The sequence below is a fragment of the Erpetoichthys calabaricus genome, chromosome 9 (assembly GCF_900747795.2).
Source record: "Erpetoichthys calabaricus chromosome 9, fErpCal1.3, whole genome shotgun sequence".
NCBI lineage: Eukaryota > Metazoa > Chordata > Cladistia > Polypteriformes > Polypteridae > Erpetoichthys > Erpetoichthys calabaricus.
In genome coordinates, this window is record NC_041402.2 from 136,395,719 (window position 1) to 136,421,549 (window position 25,831).

At 36.6% G+C, this 25,831-nt stretch overlaps 2 protein-coding genes across 5 annotated transcripts in view; one reads left to right on the forward strand and one right to left on the reverse strand.

The window, feature by feature from the left end:
• The window catches only part of pmpca (peptidase, mitochondrial processing subunit alpha), a 48,542-nt gene extending 42,443 nt beyond the window's left edge, over window positions 1–6,099 (reverse strand). Inside the window, exons 1-2 of the mRNA XM_028810210.2 lie at window positions 5,962–6,099; window positions 29–231 (exon numbers count right to left, since the gene is read on the reverse strand). Of these exons, the coding sequence (XP_028666043.1) occupies window positions 29–231; window positions 5,962–6,008 (250 nt within the window). The 5' untranslated portion in view covers window positions 6,009–6,099. The remainder of the gene's footprint in view (window positions 1–28; window positions 232–5,961) is intronic.
• A 6,000-nt stretch (window positions 6,100–12,099) lies between these two features.
• On the forward strand, window positions 12,100–24,514 carry LOC114658139 (uncharacterized). Of its 4 annotated transcripts, none has more exons than XM_028810212.2 (9): window positions 12,107–12,278; window positions 17,091–17,204; window positions 17,803–17,950; window positions 18,571–18,665; window positions 18,858–18,946; window positions 19,037–19,120; window positions 19,514–19,727; window positions 20,203–20,288; window positions 24,273–24,510. In XM_028810212.2, the coding sequence occupies exons 1-9, from the start codon at window positions 12,235–12,237 to the stop codon at window positions 24,365–24,367; spliced, it is 969 nt and encodes a 322-aa protein (XP_028666045.1). In that variant the 5' UTR covers window positions 12,107–12,234; the 3' UTR covers window positions 24,368–24,510. The 4 variants fall into 4 exon arrangements, with proteins under 4 accessions (XP_028666047.1, XP_028666045.1, XP_028666046.1 ...); XM_028810211.2 differs by having other exon boundaries at window positions 12,112–12,278; window positions 18,855–18,946; window positions 24,273–24,507; XM_028810214.2 differs by lacking the exon at window positions 17,091–17,204 and having other exon boundaries at window positions 12,100–12,278; window positions 18,855–18,946; window positions 24,273–24,514.
• The last annotated feature ends 1,317 nt before the right edge of the window (window positions 24,515–25,831 follow it).

Here is a 25,831-nt window from a genome sequence, read left to right on the forward strand (position 1 = left end):
AGAATATTGAAGCTTTGTTGTTACTTACTTCCTACAGTGCAAAACTGGCCAAATTTGTTCTGAGAGGCAACACGGAGTCCATTCTCCAAGGTGGTGATTTTGGTTTCATATTTCTCTTGTCCATCTACACTAGCAAAGATTGGCTTGGGAATCCCAGGTAGTGGGCATGAGAGAGAAACATTAGGGTAGGCACTGCCACTGCTGTATCTTCGACATACTACAAGGCCATACCTGCAAGTAAATGACACTAATTATCAAGTGTCTATATATTGTACTTAAATAGTGAATTTGATAATCAGTTATTTAATGCTGAAAAAAAAAAAAAAAAAATCAATACAGTACAAGCTAAAAAATTAAAACTAGTCACTTCATTAATATATATCTAAAGCCAGCTATACCCTGGTAAAATTCCACATCTGGCTTGGAAATACTCCCTAGAACTGCATGATTTGTCCTCTTACATCCTTAAAGACATACTGTTTTGGGAAACGGTTATTCCAAATTAGACTCTTGCAAACTTTCCTCAAAAGGGTCCTGTCTTCTGCCTATTGCTGCCAGCATAGTACCCCACTAGGGTTTTCCCCAAAAACCCTGAATTCTCCTCAAAGGGGTCCTGTCTTCTGCCTATTGCTGCCAGCATAGTACCCCACTAGGGGTTTCCTCAAAGACCCTGAATTGGATTAAGAGTGTTTGAGAATATTTTTGTTTTCTTTTATTAGGTGTGTTTCGGTTGGTATCCATCAACTAAGCAAGCCTATATTAACAATATCATTCCACTCTGCTTTACATAAGACTATGAGGGGGATTTGTACACATCCCTCTTTAGAGAAGTATACAGATTTTTCTAAAGGTTTAGGCTATGACTTGGCCATTCTAGTACAGAACACTTCTTTTTAAGCTTTCAACGTTTGATTTCTGGTAGGCCTACACAAATGTAACTGCAGCTGTTCACTGGTCCCAGACACAGTGTTGCAGCTGACAAAACAGAATATATCTAAATACCTATATATAAAATTTGGTAGAATAAGCAGACACAAGTACCTTTTACATCAATAAGTAAACAGCATCAAGCTGTTAACATGTGACATTTTTTAACATGCTCCTACACATCATGTATATCATAGTAAATCACATTTTTAATCAATCTAAAAATAATCTCACAAGCTTAATCAAGTTTAAAATTGCAGTAGGCCAGAATCTATCCTGGCTTCATCATGCACAAGGCAGGACACCAGTTTCTTCTATTTAACATACGTAATCATGGAATGTATGTGTAAAACCAAAGTTCTTGGGAGGGGAAAGACTGTGTATACTCCACCCATACAGTGACTGTGTACAAACTCAAACCCAAGGCTTTGAAAGTGTGGAGAAGGAGAGATAACCATTTTACCACTGTATTTGTTTTTTTACAAGTAGCTGGATTCTGATCAACAAGCACCATTCTATTTAGTAATATAGTGCAAAGGTCAGACTCTCAAACCCAACTCACTGATACAGTCTGAATGTATGCAACAGAAGGCATACTTGCAAATCTGTAGTGCAGACTAAAGACAATACTGCACTGGCACGTCCAACCCTTCTTTTGATATTGGGTCATTAATATACATATAATTAAACAGTTTAATCAATAACTGCACTTATAAGTTATCCATGTATAGATCAGTTTTAGTTGTATGTGGATAATTAAAAACCCTTTAGGTAGTACTTATTACAAATCAAGTTGCATTCTACTAAGAATAGAGCATGCCATTACCAAAAGACTGAGTGAATCCAAATCTTCAGTAGCTCTGTTTATACTTTTGCACAGATGCTTTAAAATTCACTGCAATACAATTGTCTTAATAAACATTCACGTTAATGTCATTTAATCTGGTTCATAAAATAGAAACGGACATCTGATGACAAGTCTAAGTTCAGTCCTCATTATTTCCCAGTTTTCCAAAGAACCTAGCAGTGCTATATGGGGATTATTTAATAGCAGTTGTCATTGCTACCATTTTCCTATCCTCTTATAAAAACTTCACATTTGGGACAGGATAAATCTGTAGCTTGCTACTAATAACAAGGGAAACACACATTATAAATTTTCTACTTCTCAACACAACTTTGTGTGATGATTCCACTGTGCATTTGTCATGGTCCTAGAAATAGGAGCTAAAGTGTTATTCTTTGAAACATAAGGGAAGCAAATCACATACATTGCAGTTTTTCCACTAGAGGGTGATATAAATTGTAAAAATACTGCTACTGCGAGTGCTAATGGTGGTTTCTCTTTTGAATAAATTTTACCCATCCCTCTAGGGGTCATTTGGCCATAGAGATTGTGTAAACATCTGTGCATATACACAATGCATTTTGATAAATATGTTGTAACAAGGGGGCAGCATGGTGGCGCAGTGGTAGTGCATCCCAGGTCCTCCCTGCATGGAGTTTGCATGTTCTCCCACAGTCCAAAGACATGCAGGTTAAGTGAATTAGTGATACTAAACTGGCCCGTGTGTGTGTGTGTGTGTCTTTTCACCCAGCGAATGGACTGATGTCCTGTCCAGGGTTTGTTCCTGCCTTGTGTCCTATGCTAGCTGGTATAGGCTCCAGCACCCCCATGACCCTGTTCAGGACTAAGCGGGTTAGAAAGCGACTGACTGTTGTGAGAAACATTTCATATGGTAGATCTGAAAAACAATTATGCATGAGTCCCATTCTAAAATGGATAGTTTTAGAAAAGTCACATCTGTAACTTTTCTAAATAAATAAACTCAAAGGCTAAATGCTTCTTTGAATTCAGTACAGACAGTTTTTAGCTTCTGATGATCTTCTCCTGACTTTTTCTGGGTGACCGGTGAAATCACATTGTGCTGAACCAAAAAAATTCTACAAGCTCACAGCAGCCTAACCAAACTTCTTTTTCAGCAAACTTGAAAGCATTGCATACAAACTATTGTACAATTTCTGCAGTACTTGGCGACTCACAGCTGCTTGCAGAACTATGTACTAACTGGATTAAAATTGTCTAAACTGAAAAGACCATGCCAGGTCCAGCAAAAAACTTCTTCTTCTTATAAGCCTTCTTACATCAGATGGTTGGCAACAACGGCTTTTGACTTTCACTTATCTTCTGCCTTTTTTCTACATTCTCTCCATACTAACCATTGTTTTATATAATCACCCATGTTCTTTGTCTTGCTTTTTTATCTCTGGTTCCATGTGATCTTCCTTCTATCACTAATTATACCATTTTCTCACTTGAGATTCATGGAGCATACAGTATATTGATGGGGTTATCTTCTTATTAGCTCCTCCATCATACCCTTTTCTATGCCTATCATTTTCACCAGTTCTTCATTTGTCACCTTCTCTATTCAGCTAATTTTCATTACACTTCTGTAGCACATCTTAATGCTTTTCAACCTCTTAATAGTTGTGTTCCCTTATGTCCATATATCACTACCATAAGTAATTTCTGTTTAAAGACAATGCATAGATATCTTCTCAGACATTCCCTTATGCTCTCCTTTGCTTTATCCATTCTTCTTTTTTACCTCAATTAGGCAATACCCTTGACCGTAAAGGCTTTAAAAGAACAACTGGAACGTAAGGCTGCACAATTCAAAATGAACTTAAATTATATATAAAAAAAATAGCTTTCTGAAAAGCCATGTGCATAAAAATAGTATTTGCAGTTGGTACTCCTGTTTTATGTTTCCCCAACATACAATCTGAGCACAGTTCCTACCTACCTTACTTAACACAAAAGAAAACAAGCAGTGACCTAGAGTAAATAAAGAAGTTTTTATTGCCTCAAAATTCAATTACAAAAGCAGCAAAGGTGGTTTTTAAAAAAAATAATGCTAAGGATGTACACCTATGAAGACTATATCTTACGAGAAACGTTTGTTGAGACAGTTCTCAAACACATATATGCACAAGCAAAACATGGATAGCTTTAGAAATGTCGCATCATCTACAACTTTTCACTAAAAAGAAAAAATACCTTAAAGACTAACTGCTTCTTGGTACTGAAAGAATAACTCAGTAATTCAAATTAAAAGTCTCATTACTCAGTTTTATAAAGACAACATGTCTTCTCAAATTTGTTGCCCTATGCTTAAACAATAAACTGAAAAATGCTAACACAATTAAGAATATACATTCACTGAAAAAGTTATTAGGAACACCTGTACACTTAAATATGCATGCAATTATGTAATCAGCCAATCACATGGCTGCAGGACAATGTACAAAATCATATAGATACAAGTCAGGAGCTTCAGTTAATGTTTACAACACACACCAGAAAGGTGAAAAAACAGTGATTTCGACTGTCATGATTGCTGGTGCAAGACAGACTGGTTTGAATATTTCTCCAAACTGTTTATCTCCTGGGACTTTCACATAGAACAGTCTCTGGAGTTTACTTAGCAAGGTGTGAAAAACATCCAGTGTGCAGCAGTTCTACAAACAGAAATGTCTTTTTGATGACAATGGTCAAAGTGGAATGGCCAGACTGGTTCAAGTGAACAGAAAGGCAACAGTAACTCAGATAAACAATCTGTACAACTGTGATGAACAGAAAAGCATCTCAGAATGCAGAAACACTTTGAATATTGAGACGAATGGGCTACTACACCAGAAGACCACATCAGGTTCCACTACTGTATCAACCAAGAACAGAAATTTGAGGCTTCACTGGGCATAGGCTACCAAAAACCTGGACAGCCGATCACTGGAAAAACACCCTGGTCTGATAACTCTCAATTTCTACAGAGGCACATTGCTGTTGGGGGTCAGAATTTGGAACCAACAGCATGAATCCATACACCACACCCTGCCTTGTGTAAACAGTCCAGGTGGTGGTGAAGTAATGATTTGAGGAATGTTTTTGTTTAGGCCTGTAAATACCAATCGGTCAACTCTTGAATGCCATGGCGTATTTTAATATTGTTGCTGACTATGTGCATCACAACTTTACTCATCTGATAACAGCTACTTCCACCATGATAATGCATCATGTCACAAAGTAAAAATCTTCTCAAGCTGGTTTCATGAACACAACATGAGTGGCCTCCTCAGTCACTGTTTCTGAACCTGATAGAACACACTAGGGATGTAACAGAACAGAGGATTCACAGCATGAATGTGCAGCTGACAAAACTGTAGAAATTATGCGATGCGATGCAATCACATCGAACATAGACCAGAATCTCAATAAAGAGTTTCCCACATCTTGTGGGATCCATGCCAAGAAGAAGTGAGGCTACTCCCGACAGCAAACGGAAGCCTTACCTAGTAATAGTATAGTACTCATAATAAGTTGTTCAGTACTTGTATTACAACAAGATCAAAGAAAATCAGAGTACCACTTGAAATGTGCAGAGAATATACCGAGTTAAATCTGCACAACCTCGAGTCAAAAAATAGCTTTAATATTCATGAAGAGAGCCGACACTGTGATCCACCGGCGTCAAATTCTACCCACTTCGCAATAACGCGCCAACTGTTTATCGTAACCGAAATGATCGTACATGTATTTATGCCTTATTTTTTGTCTTCATCGAACAAACTGAACTGATTTAATTACTACAATCTCTTCGTCCATTCTAGTAATTTTTTTTGCCCTATTTACTTATATTACCATGCATAACGGTAGTTTACTCAGTATAAGATGACGCCTATTGCTAGTTATGACAAGAATGCAACCTGAAAAACAGTCAAAATAATTTACGCGATCAGTGCCCACTAGTCTTTTAAGTCAAACAATATTTTTCAACAGTTAAGGAGGAGAAGCAGCGAAAGCAGCAGTCGAGTACAGTACATATATGCCGGCGACCGATTACAAATACACAGTGCTACTAAATATCTAAAACACCACTGCAGGAGATAGGGTAACCGAACCTATTACTAAAACATTACAGTGTAAGAACGTGTCCGACTTCGCCTTGGAGTATTTTACATGCACTTTACCTGTGTATTCGACTCCAGCACCGAAAGCGAGCCACGCGCGCCGCCATCTTGACGTTTCTCTGACCCCGGAGACGTCCTTTACTTCCGGATCCTGCTGGGGTTTCCGCCGGCAATGGTGTTTAAAAAGAAACTGACAGGTACGTGATGACAATTTTTCTTCCTGCAAAGTGCAAGTGTCGAACAATAGATGTTTTAATTAAACGGAAATCCATACTTTTACAAGATTACAGTATTTTGGTTTTAACTCGCATCTCGGATATTTATGGGGATTTTATTGAACATTAAGAACTTAGCAGAAAGTTCAATATAGATTGTTAAGTAAAATAATACGGTTTTGAAATTTATTCCTTCAGCTATAGTTAACTTAGTAAAAGGTATATTACGTATTTTACCACAGTGCCTTTATTAAAGTCAATATAATTAGAAAACACAACTTCAAAGGATAAAATTGTAATAATAATGAACTATAACCAGGAAAGTATAAAAGAGATTTATATTTCTAAAGGGGGAGGGGTGTGAGCGAGCGAAGCGAGCAGGGGCAAAGCCTAATTACTGCTAAAATTAGAACAGATGATGTCTTTTTTTACACTGGAGTACCCTGCAAGAAAGAAACAGCATGGAAACTTAAGAGAATGCCGTTAAGGCTCAGTGTACAGGTGCTGTTCATAAAATTAGAATATCATGACAAAGTTGATTTATTTCAGTAATTCCATTCAAAAAGTGAAACTTGTATATTAGATTCATTCATTACACACAGACTGATGTATTTCAAATGTTTATTTCTTTTAATGTTGATGATTATAACTGACAACTAATGAAAGTCCCAAATTCAGTATCTCGGAAAATTAGAATATCAATTAAGACCAATGCAAAAAAAGGATTTTTAGAAATGGTGGCCAACTGAAAGGTATGAACATGAAAAGTATGAGCATGTACAGCACTCAATATTTAGTTGGGGCTCCTTTGGCCTGGATTACTGCAGCAATGCGGAGTGGCATGAAGTCGATCAGTCTGTGGCACTGCTCAGGTGTTTTCGAGAGCCCATGTTGCTCTGATAGTAGCCTTCAGCTCTTCTGAATTGTTGGGTCTGGCGTATTGCATCTTCCTCTTCACAATACCCCATAGATTTTCTATGGGGTTAAGGTCAGGCGAGTTTGCTGGCCAATCAAGAACAGGGATACCATGGTCCTTAAACCAGGTGTTGGTAGCTTTGGCACTGTGTGCAGGTGCCAGGTCCTGTTGGAAAATGAAATCTGCATCTCCATAAAGTTCATCAGCAGCAGGAAGCATGAAGTGCTCCAAAACTTCCTGGTAGACGGCTGCGTTGACCTTGGACCTCAGAAAACACAATGCACCAACACCAGCAGATGACATGGCACCCCAAACCATCACTGACTGTGGAAACTTTATACTGGACCTCACACAACGTGGATTCTGTGCCTCTCCTCTCTTCCTCCAGACTCTGGGACCTTGATTTCCAAAGGAAATGCAAAATTTACTTTCATCAGAGAACATAACTTTGGACCACTCAGCAGCAGTCCAAAGGCGAGACGCTTCTGACGCTGTCTCTTGTTCAAGAGTGGCTTGACACAAGGAATGCGACAGCTGAAACCCATGTCTTGCATACGTCTGTGCGTGGTGGTTCTTGAAGCACTGACTCCAGCTGCAGTCCACTCTTTGTGAATCTCCCCCACATTTTTGAATGGGTTTTGTTTCACAATCCTCTCCAGGGTGCGGTTATCCCTATTGCTTGTACACTTTTTTCTACCACATCTTGTCTTTCCCTTCGCCTCTCTATTAATGTGCTTGGACACAGAGCTCTGTGAACAGCCAGCCTCTTTAGCAATGACCTTTTGTGTCTTGCCCTCCTTGTGCAAGGTGTCAATGGTCGTCTTTTGGACAACTGTCAAGTCAGCAGTCTTCCCCATGATTGTGTAGCCTACATAAGTAGACTGAGAGACCATTTAAAGGCTTTTCTAGGTGTTTTGAGTTAATTAGCTGATTAGAGTGTGGCACCAGGTGTCTTCAATATTGAACCTTTTCACAATATTCTAATTTTCCGAGATACTGAATTTGGGACTTTCATTAGTTGTCAGTTATAATCATCAACATTAAAAGAAATAAACATTTGAAATACATCAGTCTGTGTGTAATGAATGAATCTAATATACAAGTTTCACTTTTTGAATGGAATTACTGAAATAAATCAACTTTGTCATGATATTCTAATTTTATGACCAGCATCTGTAAATTGAGAAGAACTAAATAAACAATCCACATTAACATATACAGTATAATATCTTAGTTTGATCTGAGATAAAGTTCTGTTTCTCTGTAATTATAAATAATAATCCAATAATTTTATTTACACTCTTGCACCCAGCTTAGTCGGTCAACAATTCAATGACTTCTTCAATAACAATCCTGTTTTGGATAAGTATCATTCAGGTTTCAGAGACCACAATACCGAATCTGCATTGTTTAAAGTACTGTAGTTACTTACTTATTTGCTGACTCAAATGAAATATCAGTTCTTGTTCTATTAGACCAGAATGCAGCATTTGATACCATTGATCACAGAATTCTTAATGATCACCTTAGACAGAGGGTTGGACTTTTTTGCAGTGCATTGAGTTGGTTTCACTCTTATATCACAGTAAGAAAATTCTTTGTCAGTTGTGAAAAGTATACATCATAGATTTGTGATATTATGTATGGGGTTCCAAATGAATCTGTATTGAGCCCCTTATTATTCTAAATCTACGTGCTCCCATTAGGCCTCGTCATTTCAAAGCAAAGTGAAATGTCACAGACATGCAAATGATACACAGATTTATTTATCAATGACCCCAGATGACCCTGTGGCTCTAGCACCTCTGGCCCAGTGTTTTAAAAAGCATCATTGAATGCATTTTGTTAAACTTAATAAGAAAAAAACAGAAATTGTAATTATTGGCAGCAAACAAAAAATCAAGGACCTTAGAAATATATAGGCCAACTGGCTTCACAAATAAGGATGGAAATAAAGAATCTTAGTGTTATTTTAGATTCAGAGCTAAACTTCAAATCAAACATTAAGCATATTAAAAATGCTGCATTCTTTCAATTAAGAAACACTGCTTGAGTTAGATTTTTATATCACAGAATGATGCTGAAAAAGGTAATATATGCTTTTGTCTTCAGCTGTCTAGATCACTGCGGCACACACCTATCAGGATTACTAAAACAGACATAAATCGGCTATAATTAGTCGAATCAGCAATGACTAACTAAAATGACAAAATCAGAGCATATCCCGCCAGTCTTAGCATATTTACACTAGCTGCCTGTGTCTTTTAGGATTGAGTTTGAAATGCTTTTAATTGTGTACAAGTCTATAAACAATTTAATCTTTTTATAATTAGTAATACTTCTCCTCTTATATTCCTGTAATAATAGATCCTCTAACATTGTCTTGAACAGTATTCCAAGAGTGAAGTATAAATGAACTGTTGAGGCAGCTTTCTGTTTCTATGAATGAAAAATTTGGAATACTTTACAATTAGAGATGTGCAGGGCCAGTACAGATAAACAGTGAAAAACTACTAAAAACACACTTCTTTAGTCTGGCTTCCTCTTGATCACTTAAATTGCTAGCATCACCAGCTTTCCTTCATACTGAGGGAAGGAGGAAATGGATTCTTTTTATTAAATATAATTCTATCTGCTCCATTTTAAGTAGGTTACTAATCACTACTTTTGTGTGTTTTCTTTTTTTCCAGTACTCTGTGTTGGAGTTGTGTCACTACTACCTGGAATAAGTGTGCTGCAACCATCTGAGATGTTGGTATGATGAGTAGAGCTCAACAAGTGCATCATGTTAATGGTGACACAATCATGAACTGGGAGATTTTGGTTTTGTTTTTTGGGTCCAGCATTGCACCCCTGGAGTTTTTTTTTTTTTTTTTTTAATCCACAGCCATCTGACCATACCATCAGACCTACAGTATTTTTAGAGACTTAAAAATAAGTCTCTATATAAAGACTGTACTTTTTCTGTTACCTCTATATCTATGTAATGGAAGTGTATAGTGATTTATTTGTATCTAATAGTTTTGGTTGGCAATCTATTTGTTTTTGGCATCTTGTGAAATACTTTGAATTACATCCATTGTATGAAAATGTGCCATAAAAACAAACGTTATTGTTGTTGTTCACAATAGCACCCTAACTTGGGCTGTATCCCCTCCAAGTAACAATGTAGTGATTTCAGTTCATATTTAATTTAATAAAACATTTTTACTCTCTTCTGTGAAGATAGTTCTGACATGAGTTAATCTAGCAGTGAGTGAAGCAGTTAATTTTTATTTTATGTAACACCCTTGTAATTAAGAGTGATTCTTTAGTAATAGTTCTATTAATAATATAGATGGTGGCTATTAGAATTAATGCCTACATAGAGACCTGCTGTAGTACTCTTTTGATCATTTTCAGTATATCATTTTGCCACATGGCATGGTCTGTGCTGTTGGGGGAAACTACGCACTGCATGTTTTTAGCAAAATGCAACACAGGCAAGCAATATCAATGTGCCCTCCTCATTGAAATAATTACAGCTTGAGTTTTGGTGATTGGCTTTCTAAGCAGGCAAGGTACCATAAAACAATAATTGAGCTTGCGAAGTTCTGTCTTGTCAAACAATTAATCAAATAGAAACACTGAAAAACAGCATTCCACCATTAAACACCATTAATCTTGAGATGATATTGTCAATTGCACTCTTAAAAGAAAATCATATTGCCTACACAATATTTAATTTAGGAAATGCTTTTGATTTTGAAACCAGGGATTTTTACATTTCCAATATATTTGCATCCTTTGAACAGTTGTGCCTCAAACACAACCTTTCATCCAAAATGTATCCAGGTAACTTGTGAGATTTGCTTTAAACACCTTTCTTGTGTATTATGTTTTAGAAATGGTCCCTTCCATAGACCCTCTTGCAATACAATCTTTACTTATTTATCATACGGGTCTTGGGAATAACAATAATACCCTCATTCTCTAACAGCCCTAATGCGCTTTATGCTATATTCTGTATGCTGTTGTGCTAAAAAAGCTGTCATATCTTGTATAACTTAAGTACTATAATGAAATAGGAAACAAATTTATTATTTTTACAGAACTAGAAAACATTACATTTATTTCTTTATGATTAATGATCATTTTTGGAATCTGACAAGCATTTATTAATGTCATCCTTTTGGATATTTCTTTCAGCAATTATGTCATCTTTGCTTCCTAATTGAATCTAATTAATGAATCTAAGTAATGTATACATCACTAGCCTATAACATAAGCATTGTACAGTAATGCCGTGAAGTCAATAAAATAAATTTAAAATTGCATGTTGTATTCCTTGTGTTATGGGTCTGTCTTCTGAGATAAGTACTGGACAAAAATGAATATTATAAATCTCCATGGGAGTCATGGGTAAATATCAATATTCCCATTATATACCAATACTGCCATGTGTTGCAGTATGTCATTTTAATAAACATTCACATTGGCAGACGTCAATATAAACTTCACAGTATATCATTTACATTACAATGCAACAACCATCCTAATTATCAAATGTTTAATTACTGTTACCAAATTCTTCTAAATACTACATCCCACTGACGACCCTTTTCTGTTCTACTTCTCTAGTCAGAAACAAACTTCAATATGGCATTTCATTTTTAAGGTAATTTAGGAAGCTAGGTTTTTCCCTTTAAATAAAAGTGATTCCAGGGACAAGGTAGGAACAGACACAAACACTCGTACACACAGAGGCTACTTAGCTTGTAGCTTTCCTAATATTTACCATAATGTGTTAACCAGCAATTGTTTTAAAAAACTTTCACAAATTAAAGACACTGGATACAGATTCTCTAGCGTGACTCAAGCAATTAAAGGCTCAAAATTTATGGATACAAATTAAATTAAATTTAATATTTTTCTCGCAGCAGTTATTGCTTTTAATTAAGACATTGGTTGAACATTACAGTATTCCAATTACTTGCTGATGCCCCCATACTACCGGTAGGTGCCGCTGTCGCTGCGCTGTAATCGGGAAATGACCGTTTATTAGCAATTCAAAACAGGTGTTACCTTTTATAACTAAGACAACAGAGTTTTCGTGTAGGGGCGGAAAACAATAATTGACAGCAAAACAAAAGACGTTTCTACAGTCAGTGCGAATGAGACTTGTTGGGTCTCGAAATCACGCGTCTAGTTGTCCAGCGTGATATGGCTGAAAACGAAAGTTCCGAGGGGCCACCACACTCTGACGAGTAAGCTGTTATTTCATTGCCGTTCTTTTAACTTTTTCAGTCTCTTCTTTACTTTACTCTTGAATGCGACAGAAGCAATGTCGTTACTGGACATTTTGACTAAGGTACAGTGTAGCAACTGAGTATTTCCATTTTAATCGTCTCGTGATATTTGCAAATTTTTTCCAATACTTTTAATTCTGAACGTCTTTCAGGATTCGACAAATGTGTAAGTTTACTTTGCCTGAAGTGTTTACTCACTGTAAAACCACGTTAACGGGATCGGTACGTGCAATAATTAGTGTTTACCTGAGTACAGTCTGGTCTTGATGCTGACAAACTGAACAAAGTCCTTGAGCGTTTTGTTTGATCCCAACCCACTAATTGCTTTTATTATAAAAGCTGATGGCACCCATTTAGTCTGCTTTTTAGAACACGGTGAAACCGCCCTGCTTCTAGCAGCTAATGATTTACGTATGGCAGCTGACTCTGGGCAAATCAGCAAATTTAATTAAAAAAATAATGAAACCAAAGGGTGATCGTGCTTCTTCTTGCGTATCACCCAGGTTATGGAACACCTTACCTCTTGTCATCAGATCAGCCTCATCAATTACGCTTTTTAAATCTAGATCGAAAGCTAATTTGTTCTCTTATGCGTGTTTGCATATTTTGCTTGTGGTGTGATGGTTTTTTCCCCCCTTGGTTTTATGTACGTCAGTAATTTGGTACACCTCGGTTGTTTTAAAATGTGATTTATAAATAAAATTTACTAATTGTGTTAGACCTTAGTGCGGCATTTGATACTATGATAAGCATCATCTTTTCTCCAGAAAGGAGAAAGTCCCGAGGATTTCTGGCACCGCTTTCTAGGGTTTAAGTCCTGTCTGACCGATAGGTAAGAGTTTGCAAGTACAGGCATCATCAGGTCCAGCTTAGCGCCAGTCGCATAAGGCGTTCCATAAAGCTCTGCCCTACGCTCTCTGCTCTTCAGCGTCTACACGCTTTCCCATATTATTCATAGCTTTGGACTGTTATAATTTTTACGTTAATGATGCTGCTTTTTTCGTATTTAAAGGTGAAAATTCATCAGAGCTTTCTCGGCTCACAGCTTGCCTCAGTGAAATTAAAACCTGGATGCAACTCTTTAAAATAAACTGCAACAAAATTGTAGTCCTCCTAATTTGCACTAAAGTCCTGCTTAAGAAAATGAGCAACTTTTCAGTCGCCCTTGGTAATAATATATCGTCGTACCTCCTTCTTCAAGGAATCTTGATGTCATTTTTTTTTTTTTTTTTTTTATTCCTTCCTTTCTGATTCTGCCCACATTCATCATCTTATGAAACTTTTGTTACTTCTGCCTCTAACATATCCCCATGTTCACTCACTGATCTCATTTTCAGATGCTATTAAATTTTGTCCGTGCTTTTATTCTATCACAGAGACTACTGAAAATCCCTACTGGCAGGTGACCCTTCTAACCTGTTATCACACCTCTAGGCGATTTAAAATTCTGTTAATCGCACAGACCTGCAACATCGATCACATAACACCCATCCCGCTCCGCCTTCACTGGTTCCCTTTGTACTGCAGGATTGAATGTAAAATTGTACTAATAACCTATATAGAAAGCTTTCATTAGCCTTGCATTGGACTGCGTCAGCAGCCTCCTTCATCGCTACGTTTCTGATTGCCCACTAAGGTCCATGAATTCTGGCAATCTCGTAGTGCCCCAAACTAACCTCTGTTTTATGGGAGATAGAGCCTTCAGCTCTATACCGTCCAGTCTTTGGAATGACCTCCCTAAATTTAATTAGTTCACCTTGTGTTTTAAGTTGTTTTTTAAAAGAATAAATTGAACATTTGTTCAGGAAGGCATTTAACTTACCCTGACATTCTTACTCTTACCCTGTCTGTCCAGGTTCTTGGGATGATTTGTGTGTGTATTGTTCAAGGTGATATTGTATTTAATATTTTATTTTTTAATTCTAATTTTTAGCCTCTAACTGTAATTCAAAGCATTGCTATTTCTTTTATTTAGTGTTTATGCAGATATTTGCATTTAATGTTGTATATTCCGTTTGTTTATAAATTTCAGTGAAGCACTTTGAGCATGGGAACGGTGATCATCTAAAATTCCGGGCAGTCCAAAAATTTAATTGAGACAACTTTTCATTGTAAGAAAAGGGGTGGGGGAGGGGGGGTAATGTTAAATGGAATTTTTTTTGATGACCTAATTATTTTCAATGCATTCTGGGCTTCTAATGTACATTTTGCCGCCTTTGTGTGTACCTAGCCCTTGTCAAGTTCATTGTAAAATCTTCTGCCTGCCACCACGCAAAATAGGAGTGCTGTGTTATCAAAAACCTGGTTACTTGTGTTTGGCACATATGGTTTAAAACTAACTAGCCAACTGTTTGCTATGTTCGATTGCTTATCTGATAGTTTTCAGCAAAAAATGAAACGGAGAACCAAAAAGTTTATTTCAATAAAGAGTGACTGCACAATGTTTGGTTCTTTTTTTTTTTTTTTTTTTGCATTTCAAGTGTTTGTCTAATTTGTAATGTTTACAATGTACTGGCAGCATCTATGCATAACAGAGAAATAAAGACCATTTCAAAAGTACATACAAAGCATATGATATGGACTTGGTTATTAAGTCATTTACATAAAAAACAATGGTGGATGATTTCCACTTTTCATCATTCCATGGGCGCCACATTCCTTAAACACATGCAGTCATTCAACAAAGTTGAGGTCCTAAAAGAAACATTTGCTAATTCTGTTCACTTGCGTATTGGGGATTTCAAAACAAAACTTAAATTACAGGTGCCAATAATGACTTTTCAGTTGTCAATGAGTATTTTAACAATGAGATGTGAAGTTTTGGTGAAAGACCTCGGGAATCAACTATGTCAATGTCCCATTACACTGCTTCTAATCACAAGGGATGTTAAAATTATCAGTTGCTGATCTTGTTGTCCAAGTATGTATGATTACATGACTCGCAATCGCTGGGAATGTGAAACTACGTGACTGCCTAACAAGTTTCCAGCACAGTTTCATATTTGCAAAGTATTGCAGACTTGCGCCTTTTTCTGACAGCCACAAATGTGCTGCCTAACCAAATTAGTGACCCTGTGAATGGTTTACAGGTGTGTCCAGTTCAGCTGCAAGCTTGGCCCTTTCTTTTTCCACCATTCTCTCACCCCAAAGAAAAAAAAATCATGAGCCATAAGTCTCTGTTCTATTTTGCGAGGTCCACTCTCATGAACACAGAGCCTGCCCCTTGGCCTAAACCTATTTGGTTTTTGAGTGAGTATGTCACAGACTGGTTGAACTAAGTCACTGGAAAAGTCTCGCTACACAACTCTAGTCCCGTCTTCCATTTGCTAAGATTTAAATAAAAGACTTTGTGGTACTTCAATTACTGATGATTGTACCATTTTTAAAATTACCTTCAGAGACCTTTCCGCATATGCAAATATAAATATATATATATGTTCGTCTCTGAATTATTGAAACGGCTGCAGAGTTGTGTGCATAGCATGGTACGCATTGTTGTCTCAGGTGCTAGAGTGAACCTCTGTCACAATTCTGCTAACTCCTTTCTAGTTCCCCTTGAAGTTCAGCCAAGTATAAGCTAAATGATCTTCAAATCCCTAAAAGGAAAAAGTAGCCAGGTGTGTAAATATGTAGTCCTTATTTACATTGCACTAAAATTAATTTCATGAGGCAAAATGTCACAGTAGTCTATAGACCATTTCAGGCAAGAATTTTTAGTTTGACAGATTTTAACTCTCCCATTGGGTGGTACTTCCAAACATATGTTGGAGAAAATATGAACTATAATTGGCCATAAATCCCTCAACTATAGTAGGAAAAATGCAATTTTTTGCATCACTTCAGTTAGCTTTCAAAACACAGCATATTCTATTTCAGCCATCAAACCTATTTTGGTTCCATTTTTAACAGTACATGATCATGTAAAATGCAAATATTTTACAATACATTTTATTAGTGTTATCACTGTTTTTGAATGCAACTTATTATATAAAAATAAATTTGTCTGGCAGCAAAACAGGGCAGTAATAGCACTGCTACCTCACAGTTAGGAGACTGGGGTTTGTCCCCTGAGTGCTCCCTGTTTAGAGTTTTGCATGGCCTCTCTGTGTCTGTGTGAGGTTTCCACAGGGTATTCTAGTTTTCTCCTAGAGTTCAAAGACATACAGGTTAGGTGAATTGGCATTTCCAGACTGGCCTGTGTGTGTCTGTCTACGCATTCCTCTATGATGGACTAGCACCTTATCTTCAGATTTTTCTTGCCATGCACCTCATGATTACTGGGATTGGCTCTAGCTGCCATACGACCCTGCTCTGCATAAGTGGGCTTAGAAGACGAATGGATGATCTGTCTCTTTGACAATGTAAGTAAACAAAAATGAAAAATGCTACAAAACAACTAAATCAGTTGCCAAATGTATCTGAATGTTACCCCATACATTTTCTAAATGGTTTAAATTTTGTGAGGTATCAAGTATAAAATCTTTTGTGAATTAACAAATGTTAGAATTTCACTGTACTCTGCGCACACACAATGACAATGACCCAGAAAATTTGGAAAATGTGTCTATATACATATATTTCAGAGGTGTTGTATTCAGCTAGTGAAATAAATAATGGGAACATTTTGATGAAAGTAGTGAATAATGAGCTTTCAAATTCAACCCTTGGTTTATGAATTTTAACATGTTAACAGTGAAGTTATGGTCGGTGTTCAAAAATTGGACTTTTTAAAATTAACTGGTAACTGTTTTGACATTTTCAATTCATTAGCATATCTAAGCCTTGCGTGAACCTGAATGCATTTCAGAAAAAAATGCAAGAGGAACATAAACAAGCTGTTGCTGCTTCAGACACAAAGTTTGCAGCTTTAGAAAGAGAGCGCAGGTAGGAAATGTTCAAATTTAACTACATGGCTAAAAAATGTTTTACTTAAATATATATATAATTCTGTAGCTTCTCATTGATGCAGTTTCATCATTTTGCTGCCTAATGGCACTGTTCTAGCAGCGTGCATGGGCAGCATCTGGCAATGCTAATCATAAGGGAAAAGTTTTTAATTTGTTGATGTGTGCAGTTTGCAATAATTTGTTTTAAATTTCTGAATGTCTAATGAACACAGCAAACATTTTTAAAGGAGACAAAGTGCTGAGCTGTTTAGGTTCTTCATATAGTTTTCAAATTTGGATTTATCAGATAAGCAATTTCTGCTCAAATTTAACCACCCACCCATAGACTAATCGTTGGAACAATTACAGCGCAACACTTTAAATCTGAAGTTAAATCTACCTACAACTGCAATGTTTACTTCCTGATTATTTATTTAGCTTGATCAAGCAAATACAAGTCAAACCTTCTTCGAAGTACTGCATGTAAATTTGTATTTAAAGTACACAGACTCTGGTTATGGATGTCTGAAGTGTAATTTAATTTCCACTTTTTATTTATTTATTTTTTTCCCCCAATCCCCTCCCTATTGTTTAAGGAAACGAATTGCAGTTAGCTGCAATGCACTTCGTGATATGCTGCCAAAATTTTCCAGGAGGAGAAATGACATGGTTGCCATTCTTGAGATGACCACAGTTTATCTGGAGCTGGTTCAGAAACTCCTGCCAGTTGATCTACATGACACTGTAAGATTACATAGACATTGATGTGACAAGCTAGCAGTACTGTGTACACTACTGGTGTGCTATACTTTTGATGAAAGCAATGATGTTTAGGTGGTTCTAAGAAGGTTTTAATGTTGGCAATTTTAAGTTCTGTGAATTTAAAATAAACTTGCAATTCAATAAAGTAAAGCAGAAAAAAAGTTTCTAGTTGTAATGATTAGCTGCAGGCAGATCACAGAATAATCTGACTCATCCTGAAGTACTTTATTATATGCAGATCAAAATATAAAGTATGTGCATGGAGTTTGTATGTTCTTCCCGCTCCTGCTTAGGTTTCCTCAGGGTGCTCTGCTTTCCTTCCACAGTCCAGGGACATGCAGGTTAGGTGGATTGGGAATTTACTGAATTGGTTTGTGCGTGTGTCTGAGTGTGTTTACCCTGTGATGAACTGGTGCCCTGTCCAAGGGATTGTTCCTTTCCTTCACTCTGTGGGAAAGGCTCCAGCCCCCTGTGACTCTGCTCAAGATTAAGCATTCGTATAAAATGGTATGGTGTGTAATCTGTCCCACTCCAGCAGTTCAACAGTGGAATTTTATGTGAAATATATTTTCAATAAAGATCCTGTGTGTTTTTTCTGCCAGTTTCTTACTCCACCAGAAGACCTTCGTACCAAATGGCATCAGACATATGTGACTGAGAAATATAATGGAAGAACCATGAAAATACATTCTCTTGGGTTAGTTTTTATGAACTTTGTGAACATATCTGTAGCATGAATGAGTAATTTTGATAGGCCATTCTTCATTTTCAGAACACTTTAATCTATAGATGAATTCAATTTTCTGGATTTACTGTATATAAAATAATAAACTTACCTGCAAAGTACTTCTGCATGCCTAAGCTTATGTCTGCATGTCTTTTGAAGAAGACCAGATACCTCAACCTTGCCTCCTGAATCAAGGGACCAAGGCAGAGTGCTCAAACATACTTATAACCATCAGCTGAATTGGCCTGCAGGTACAGAATGTTTTTAATGGATTTTTAAAAAGTGTTTAACTAGATAATTCTGATTTATTTTTTTTATTTTTTTATTTTTTTTATATAAAGATAACAGTCTTGTCCCCCCTGGATTGTCTAATACAAGTTCTAGTGAAACTGTGTCTGTGGCTGAAGGAAAGCCATACCAATACAGTAAGACTTTTGTGTTTTGCATTTACCCATTTTGTAAGTTGTACCTCTTGAATCCAGTTATGGTAAACTTTAACTACTGGATATGAAATCCAACATCTGCATGTCTGTCCGCTTTTCATGAGAGAACTACTTAACGAATTCAAATCCATTTTTTTTTTTTTTTTCTTTTTTCTTTTTGCTATAATTTGCTTGAACATTTATGGTTGATTTTGTGACCTCTTTCATCGCGCCAGGTATCATAGTTTGTTTGTGGTACCGAGTCATTTGCGTGAATCCGATACACAGTGGGTCGAGGGGAAGGGTGCTTGTTATGGATTGGTTCCCACCTGATGGCCAAGGCTGGCAGAATTTTGACCTGAATATTTTTTTTTTTTTTTTTTTGTGATGAATCAGGTGATTTGCCTAACCTGGAGAATCTGGAAGCTACAGCTGCAGAGACCTTTTTTTCTCCCGACTTTTATGACAGTTTGCCTGTTTCTCCTTCCAAAACTGATTCCTTCTTTTATAACCTGGATATGTCTTGGGGTTGGAGCTGTTCACCCCAGCAAACACATGAGGACTCTGATCGAGTAATTGAATTACTTGCTACTCCCAGACTTCCTACTCGGTATGAGAACTCATGACTTAATTTTGTTTTCTGTTTAAAATATGTGCTTTATTTCAAGTTTCTTTTCTATTATACCTGAGGGGTATGTTGAGTCTGCATCGTGGGTAAGTATAACACAGTGCATTATTTTCCAGCCCCTTCTCTTTTCTTATCCCTGATATTTTACCCCTATAGCAAAATTTTATGAAAACCTCTCAGGATGTTTACTGTCTAAGTGCTGAAGGGCAATATGACATGAACTTCTTACTTCCAGACTAGTGAAGGCCATGTAATGAGCTCACATTTTACTGATATATTTTGTACTGATCTTTTATTCAGCCAGCAGGGCATATAAATATGCTAGGTGGGATTTTCTCCATTCAAAGCCAGTATTGTATCTGTTCTTCCTCAGTGCTATGGTATTTAAAACCATGTTAATATATGCATACAATAGTGTAATATTGTACTTTTTTTTTTTTTTTTTTTTTCCCTTTAGTTGTCTGTCAGATTGTACAGTGGAACAACCAGCAATCATGATGCCTTGTGCTCCCATAAGCAAATCCAAATGGATATCCACATGTCGTAAATATGAAATTACTACTCCTTTGGTTGATGTCATTATCCAAGGTTACTTAGAACATTTGAGACGCAATTGATCACATGGTGAAGTGACTTCCTCCTGGTCACACAATGTCAGTAGTGGGATCTGAACTCTCAAACTTGGAGTTTGAAGTCCAAAGCCTTAACTATGATGCTTGCCTATAGCATTGCTCTGATGTAATGCATACAATGGAGATATTTTATTTTGAAGTGCAGAAAAAGAAACTAACCTTTCTGAAGTGTGCATGATTGTAGGAAAGGTATGGGTGAGAAAATTCAATAGATTTATGTATATCAACTGATTGGTTTTGCCTATAGCAATGCTAGTAATTAGATCAGTAGAAAAGAATCTTACTTTTATTTTCATTGCCTCTCTGTTGGTGGGGTTTCTGGCTAGTAGATTTGAGGAAAATAACTGAAGCATATTTTAAAAATCTAATACAATTTCTTGATTATAAACTGGTATTGTACAGTAGAAGTATCTGCTTACATACTGTTTAATCAACATAAAAGCGATGTGAGACAAGTTCATTTAACAGGTTTTCATTCAGTGTTTTACTTTAGGAATTATTGTATGACATCAGTTTGTACTCCTTCTGGACTCTGATTGGATTAAGGTCTTTTCCACTTACAGATCCAGTGTCCCCTTTAAACATGCTTAATTTTGTCCATCACCATCAAAGTTCAGCTTGTGGTACAAGTTGTGGTGAATGGTGCGCATGGGCGGGTAATTGGGCAATGTTCCTTACCTGGACAGGAGACCAGCCCTTCAACAGTCCAGCAAACAGAGTGAAGATCATCCCGCCTCAGCCAGGAGACTGAAGCTGTCAGTGCAGCTGTGGGTACACTGGCATCCTGGAAGGGTTGGACTTGAGGAACTATACCTAGGCCGGAGGCTGGTGTGGTGGAAGGACAGGAGGAGACCACCTGGCAAAAATAAATGCCCCACCCCCTGGCCAACTCCACCTAAACCTCTCGTCACACCCCCAACCCCAAAGGACATGCTATGAGGCAGCCTTCCTGGGTGACGCTACCTGTGGGGACACGCACAAGGCACACTGGAAACTTTAGGGCAGCCCTGTCAGATTCAGGGGGTGTTTTTATAGGGATTTATCATCCCTACGTTGTGGGACTTCCATTTGACCTGTAAATACTTCCATCAGGTTATACCCTAGCACCAGATGCCACTCAACCTCATCCAAGTGTGCTGGAATTGGGTGGAAAAAGGACAAAGCTCATCTGGAGGAGTGGAAGGAGAGAGAGTGAAGATTTTTTTTTTTTTTTTTTCTCTCCCCAATGCATTTTTGTAAGGTATTTGTGCACGTAATCCTTTTTATTGTACTGGAACTTCTCTCTGGAGTTGTTTGGGATGTTGCAACACCCCTATTGGTCAAAAAGCATAAAATGAATGTCCTTTTTGGGTGCTTTCTCTTCTGAAGGAGTAGCTGTAGATATGTTGGCTCATCCTTACCTTACATCCTTGTTATGAGATGAAGCAGAATGTTGACCAAGATGTTGGTACAGCTGTAGCTGAGCAATTTTAGTATTTAGCAATTAAGTGTTTATTCTGGAATACAGGAGTGGGTAGTGTACTGTAACTTGACTGCCTGCTAAGCTTCCGCTTACCAGGTCTTGTGTGGCACTGAAAGCCTAGAAAAATGGGGCAATACCTTCTTTTTTTTTTTTCTTCTACATAGAAAGATTTAGACTGTGCACTAAAATGTCACTGTGTTGTAATCCTTTTTGAAGTTTTGTGAAGTGTGTGTGGGGGGGTTATTTTTTATTTTTTTTTTTTTAATTCACTTAAACCAGTTTACTAGACTTGTTAGTAGAAAGTGTATCTGTATGGATGTTGATGCAGGCATCAACATTTCCAAAACTGAACGTAAAAACTACAAAGCCCCAACAAAATGTGAAATGCACTTATAGTTGTAGAGTATTTCACAAATACAGGGGCACATTAGAAAGTGGATAGGATGCTACTCTTTGAAAGTCCTGATTTTTATCCCTTGAATCATTTTTGTGCCACTAATGGTCTGAAATCTTAGTTTAAATCCCACAACAGTTTAGATCAGAGATTTAGTTTGAATATCTCGGTACAATATTATCTATTTTTTATCATTTGTATCCCACAAAATTAAGGCATCAGTGCTAATTACATTTTTCATTGTGGAAAATTTTAAATAAGCGATTATCTCAATACATATAAAAGCTCACCCCTGCTGTTGAGATCACAAAATCAATATTGGTAATGTTTTAATTTAGATAATACTTCATGAATAGATGCATTTTTGCAGTATGTAATAACATCTTAACAAAGGCTTATTTTGGTGTTAATGACCATTGGAAAACATGGGTAAAATGGTTACTCCTGTCTGAAATGTAACCTACTAAAATTTCACTTTGGAATGGTCAGATGACTTACCGGTAAGTGGGAGTCCTTTGTTTTGCTATTGCATACTTCAATATAAGCCCATGAATCCTTTAAAATCATAAGTTAATTTACCAGCGTACCAAAGGAATTTTAATATGCCACACTGCAAGGAGATAATGGTTAGAGTGATACAAATCCCTAGTGCTTGAAGTCCTGCTCAGTTTTTTTTTGTTTATGGAGTGCAAGCGCAAATCAAAAACTTGTTCTTTTGTTCCCCAAAACTACTTTACTGAAACATCTTTCATATTGCCAAAATTTGTACTTCAAGAAAAGCTCTCGCACACATTTTATGAATAATTTGAAACTCTTAAGTGGACTGCCATCCTTTCCAAAGCTGAAAGGATGTTGTGCATTGAATACTGATAGGTTATGTTTCACTCCCTATGTGTTATGAATCTGGGTTTTCACATCCAGGGATGCATTCTGTTTAATTTCTAGGCTTTGTTTTGTGATTATTTTTGTTTCATTATTATATTTATTCAAATTCTCTGACCTTTTTATGTATTTTTATTTATATTCATTTTGGGTTTTCAACAATATAGAAATCACTTTTAATGACATTTTATTTTTCATGTCTCTCAGTTTTAAAAGTTGTTTCCCATTTTATGTGGTTTTTGTGGCAACTTTCATTCTTGCATTGACATGCAGTTTCCAGTATTCAGGCTTTTGGATACTCAATAAAAACGTTAATTAGCCCTAGCCATCTCCTAAGGAGTATTAGAAACTTTTTTTTTTCTTGGCTTTAATCATTTTCTGTGACTTTTTTTTTTTTTCTCCTTAATTTGATTCAAGTCTGTTCTGTTTTGCTATTTTTGATCTCTCTCTCTCGTGTGTAAGGAGTTCATAACACCATGGCTCTGAAATGGAAAAGACTGATTTAGAAAATGGAAGGATAAGCAATCTGTTAAATCAAATCTGCCAGTGAAAATCCTCTCTTTAAAAACTTTTAAAGCAGAAGGAAATATTTAATAAAAAAAAAAAAAAAAAAAAAGCAGAGCGCGATGAAGTGTTGTCTTAGATGGAATAAACCCTGTTTAATGCTGTGAAGGTCAATTGTAGCTAATTGCACTGGCACACTGTCCGTAATGTCTATTGTGGTTTGATGAAAGCATACAAGTCTATTTTCTGTCAGTCTGAAGAAAAGGGGTTATTTTTTATAAATAGAAGTAGTTTGGAGGGAGTGGCAGAATGGAGAGGTGAAAAGAGTCTAGTTATGATTCTTGTTGTTCCTCTGGGTCAATGACTCCTAAATTGGTGAGGAAACTGATTTAACACCTTCCTTAATCGTCATCCCATGTTCCCTTTAACATACCTCCTTCTATCGCTGAATGATAGTTTTGTTTCAAGACTTGTGTTGACATTCCTATTTTGTTCCTGCCACCTGTAATAAGCATTAGTGTACTGCAACATTTTTTTTCCTCTTATTATTTTGCTATATACTATGACGTTGGGTCAAGACTGTAGGAACAAAATCTCTGTTTAGGTCCATTAAAGTTTTTTTTTTTGTTTTTTTTCTCTCTCTCTCTCTTCAGGCTATGAGAAGTATGTTAACCTTAATCTTCCAGTATGCCAAGAAGAAGCAGCCACTAGTACTACAGTGAGAGATTACTGTGGCGCTAGCATTTAAACTGGTGACTACAACTTGGACCCTGCGGCATCTTTGCCAAGTCTTGTGTCTAAATTAGAGGAGGATGGTCTCTTATAATGTTGGGAGTAATGTTTTTTTGTTAATTATTTTTCTTTGTGTAAATAAGGACAAATTTTGAAACTTTTGAATCTGTTCCGCATTAAATTTATTTTTCTTTAGTGTTTCTGAAACCAGTGTTTTATGGTTGTATTCCTATTATGTAGTGAGGCTGGTGTACTTTTTAAATTTTTCATTTGTTGAAATAATTTTGAGGCAGTTTTCAGAAAATGTCAATCATATCCATTTATAATGTCACCTTTTTCACCTGACAAAACATTTTATATTGTGTTGCCTGCATTTAAGATGTTGAAGTATAAAATATTAAGTTTATCAGTTGCATTTGCATATAATCCAAAAAGCACCTACTGTGCTATCTGTCCACATGAAACAACTCTTCTCCCAGTGCATCTGTTTTTGTTGATATTTTGCACACTTATTCTTCAAGCAGATTAGGTTAGGTTAATTTTTGTCGAGATACCATGCATAGAGCACACTGTACACAACAAAAAAATAAGAATTTAAAAAGGTGTTTACTAATTTTTTTTAATAACTTTTTGTCCTCTTAATTCAGTTCAAATATATCTGAATGTTGAACAAACAAGCTACCATAATAAGCTGCATCTGAATTAATTTCTTCCCCAATTTACAGAATTTTGCTGAATCCTATTACATGGAGCTAAAGAATAACATTGGCAGCATCTGATGTAAGCCGGAACTAGTACTAGATTAAATGGAAGTCAATTGTAGGGCATACTCCTGCCAACAGCTGCACTATTTCATACTCTGTCAGGTTGCTTGGGGTTCTGTAAGCTACCATGTACATTTTCAGAATGTGGGAATAAAATCGACAAAGCCACTGAGACAGTATGCAAGCTCCACATGGAATTTTAATCTGTCCATCTGTTGCAGTGATGTAGTTGAATTAACCACTAACCAGTTGTGGACTTTTTCATATCTAAAATTTTATGGATTCTACTGTGTATATACAGTATAAGAATGTAAAGTTTAGCATATTAGTTATTCCTGGTCATTTTTGCTATTCCTCTTGTAGGTGTATGCCAGCACACCTACTAATGATGAGCTGCACTGTTTCAGATAAAAGCAATTTACCAGAAGAAAATTAACAAAAATGAAAAACAAATGCAAATACATTAAAAAGTCTCTTTGACAGTTGTTTGACAGGTGCAGTCTTATCTGTGACAACAGCAGTGTAAATATGTATGGTATGAAGACCGTTAAACAGGTAATGGTGAGACACACACGTGTGTAAGCTGTGAATGAGAAATTATGTATTGTATGGTGGCTTAAATATTTTTGTCTTGTTTCCTCTTCTCGGTTCTGTGTATATCATGTTCTACTGCTCTGCCTTGACTGCAAGGTTTTGCTGCAGTAATCAGATAACCA

Excerpts from the sequence above, each read along its gene's own strand:
- LOC114658139 (XM_028810211.2), top strand. The coding sequence starts at position 12,235 with ATGGCTGAAAACGAAAGTTCCGAGGGGCCACCACACTCTGACGA. Across the intron at positions 17,205-17,802 it reads GCTTTAGAAAGAGAGCGCAG|GAAACGAATTGCAGTTAGCT; the intron begins GTAGGAAATGTT and ends CTATTGTTTAAG. Across the intron at positions 20,289-24,272 it reads CAAATGGATATCCACATGTC|GCTATGAGAAGTATGTTAAC; the intron begins GTAAATATGAAA and ends CTCTCTCTTCAG.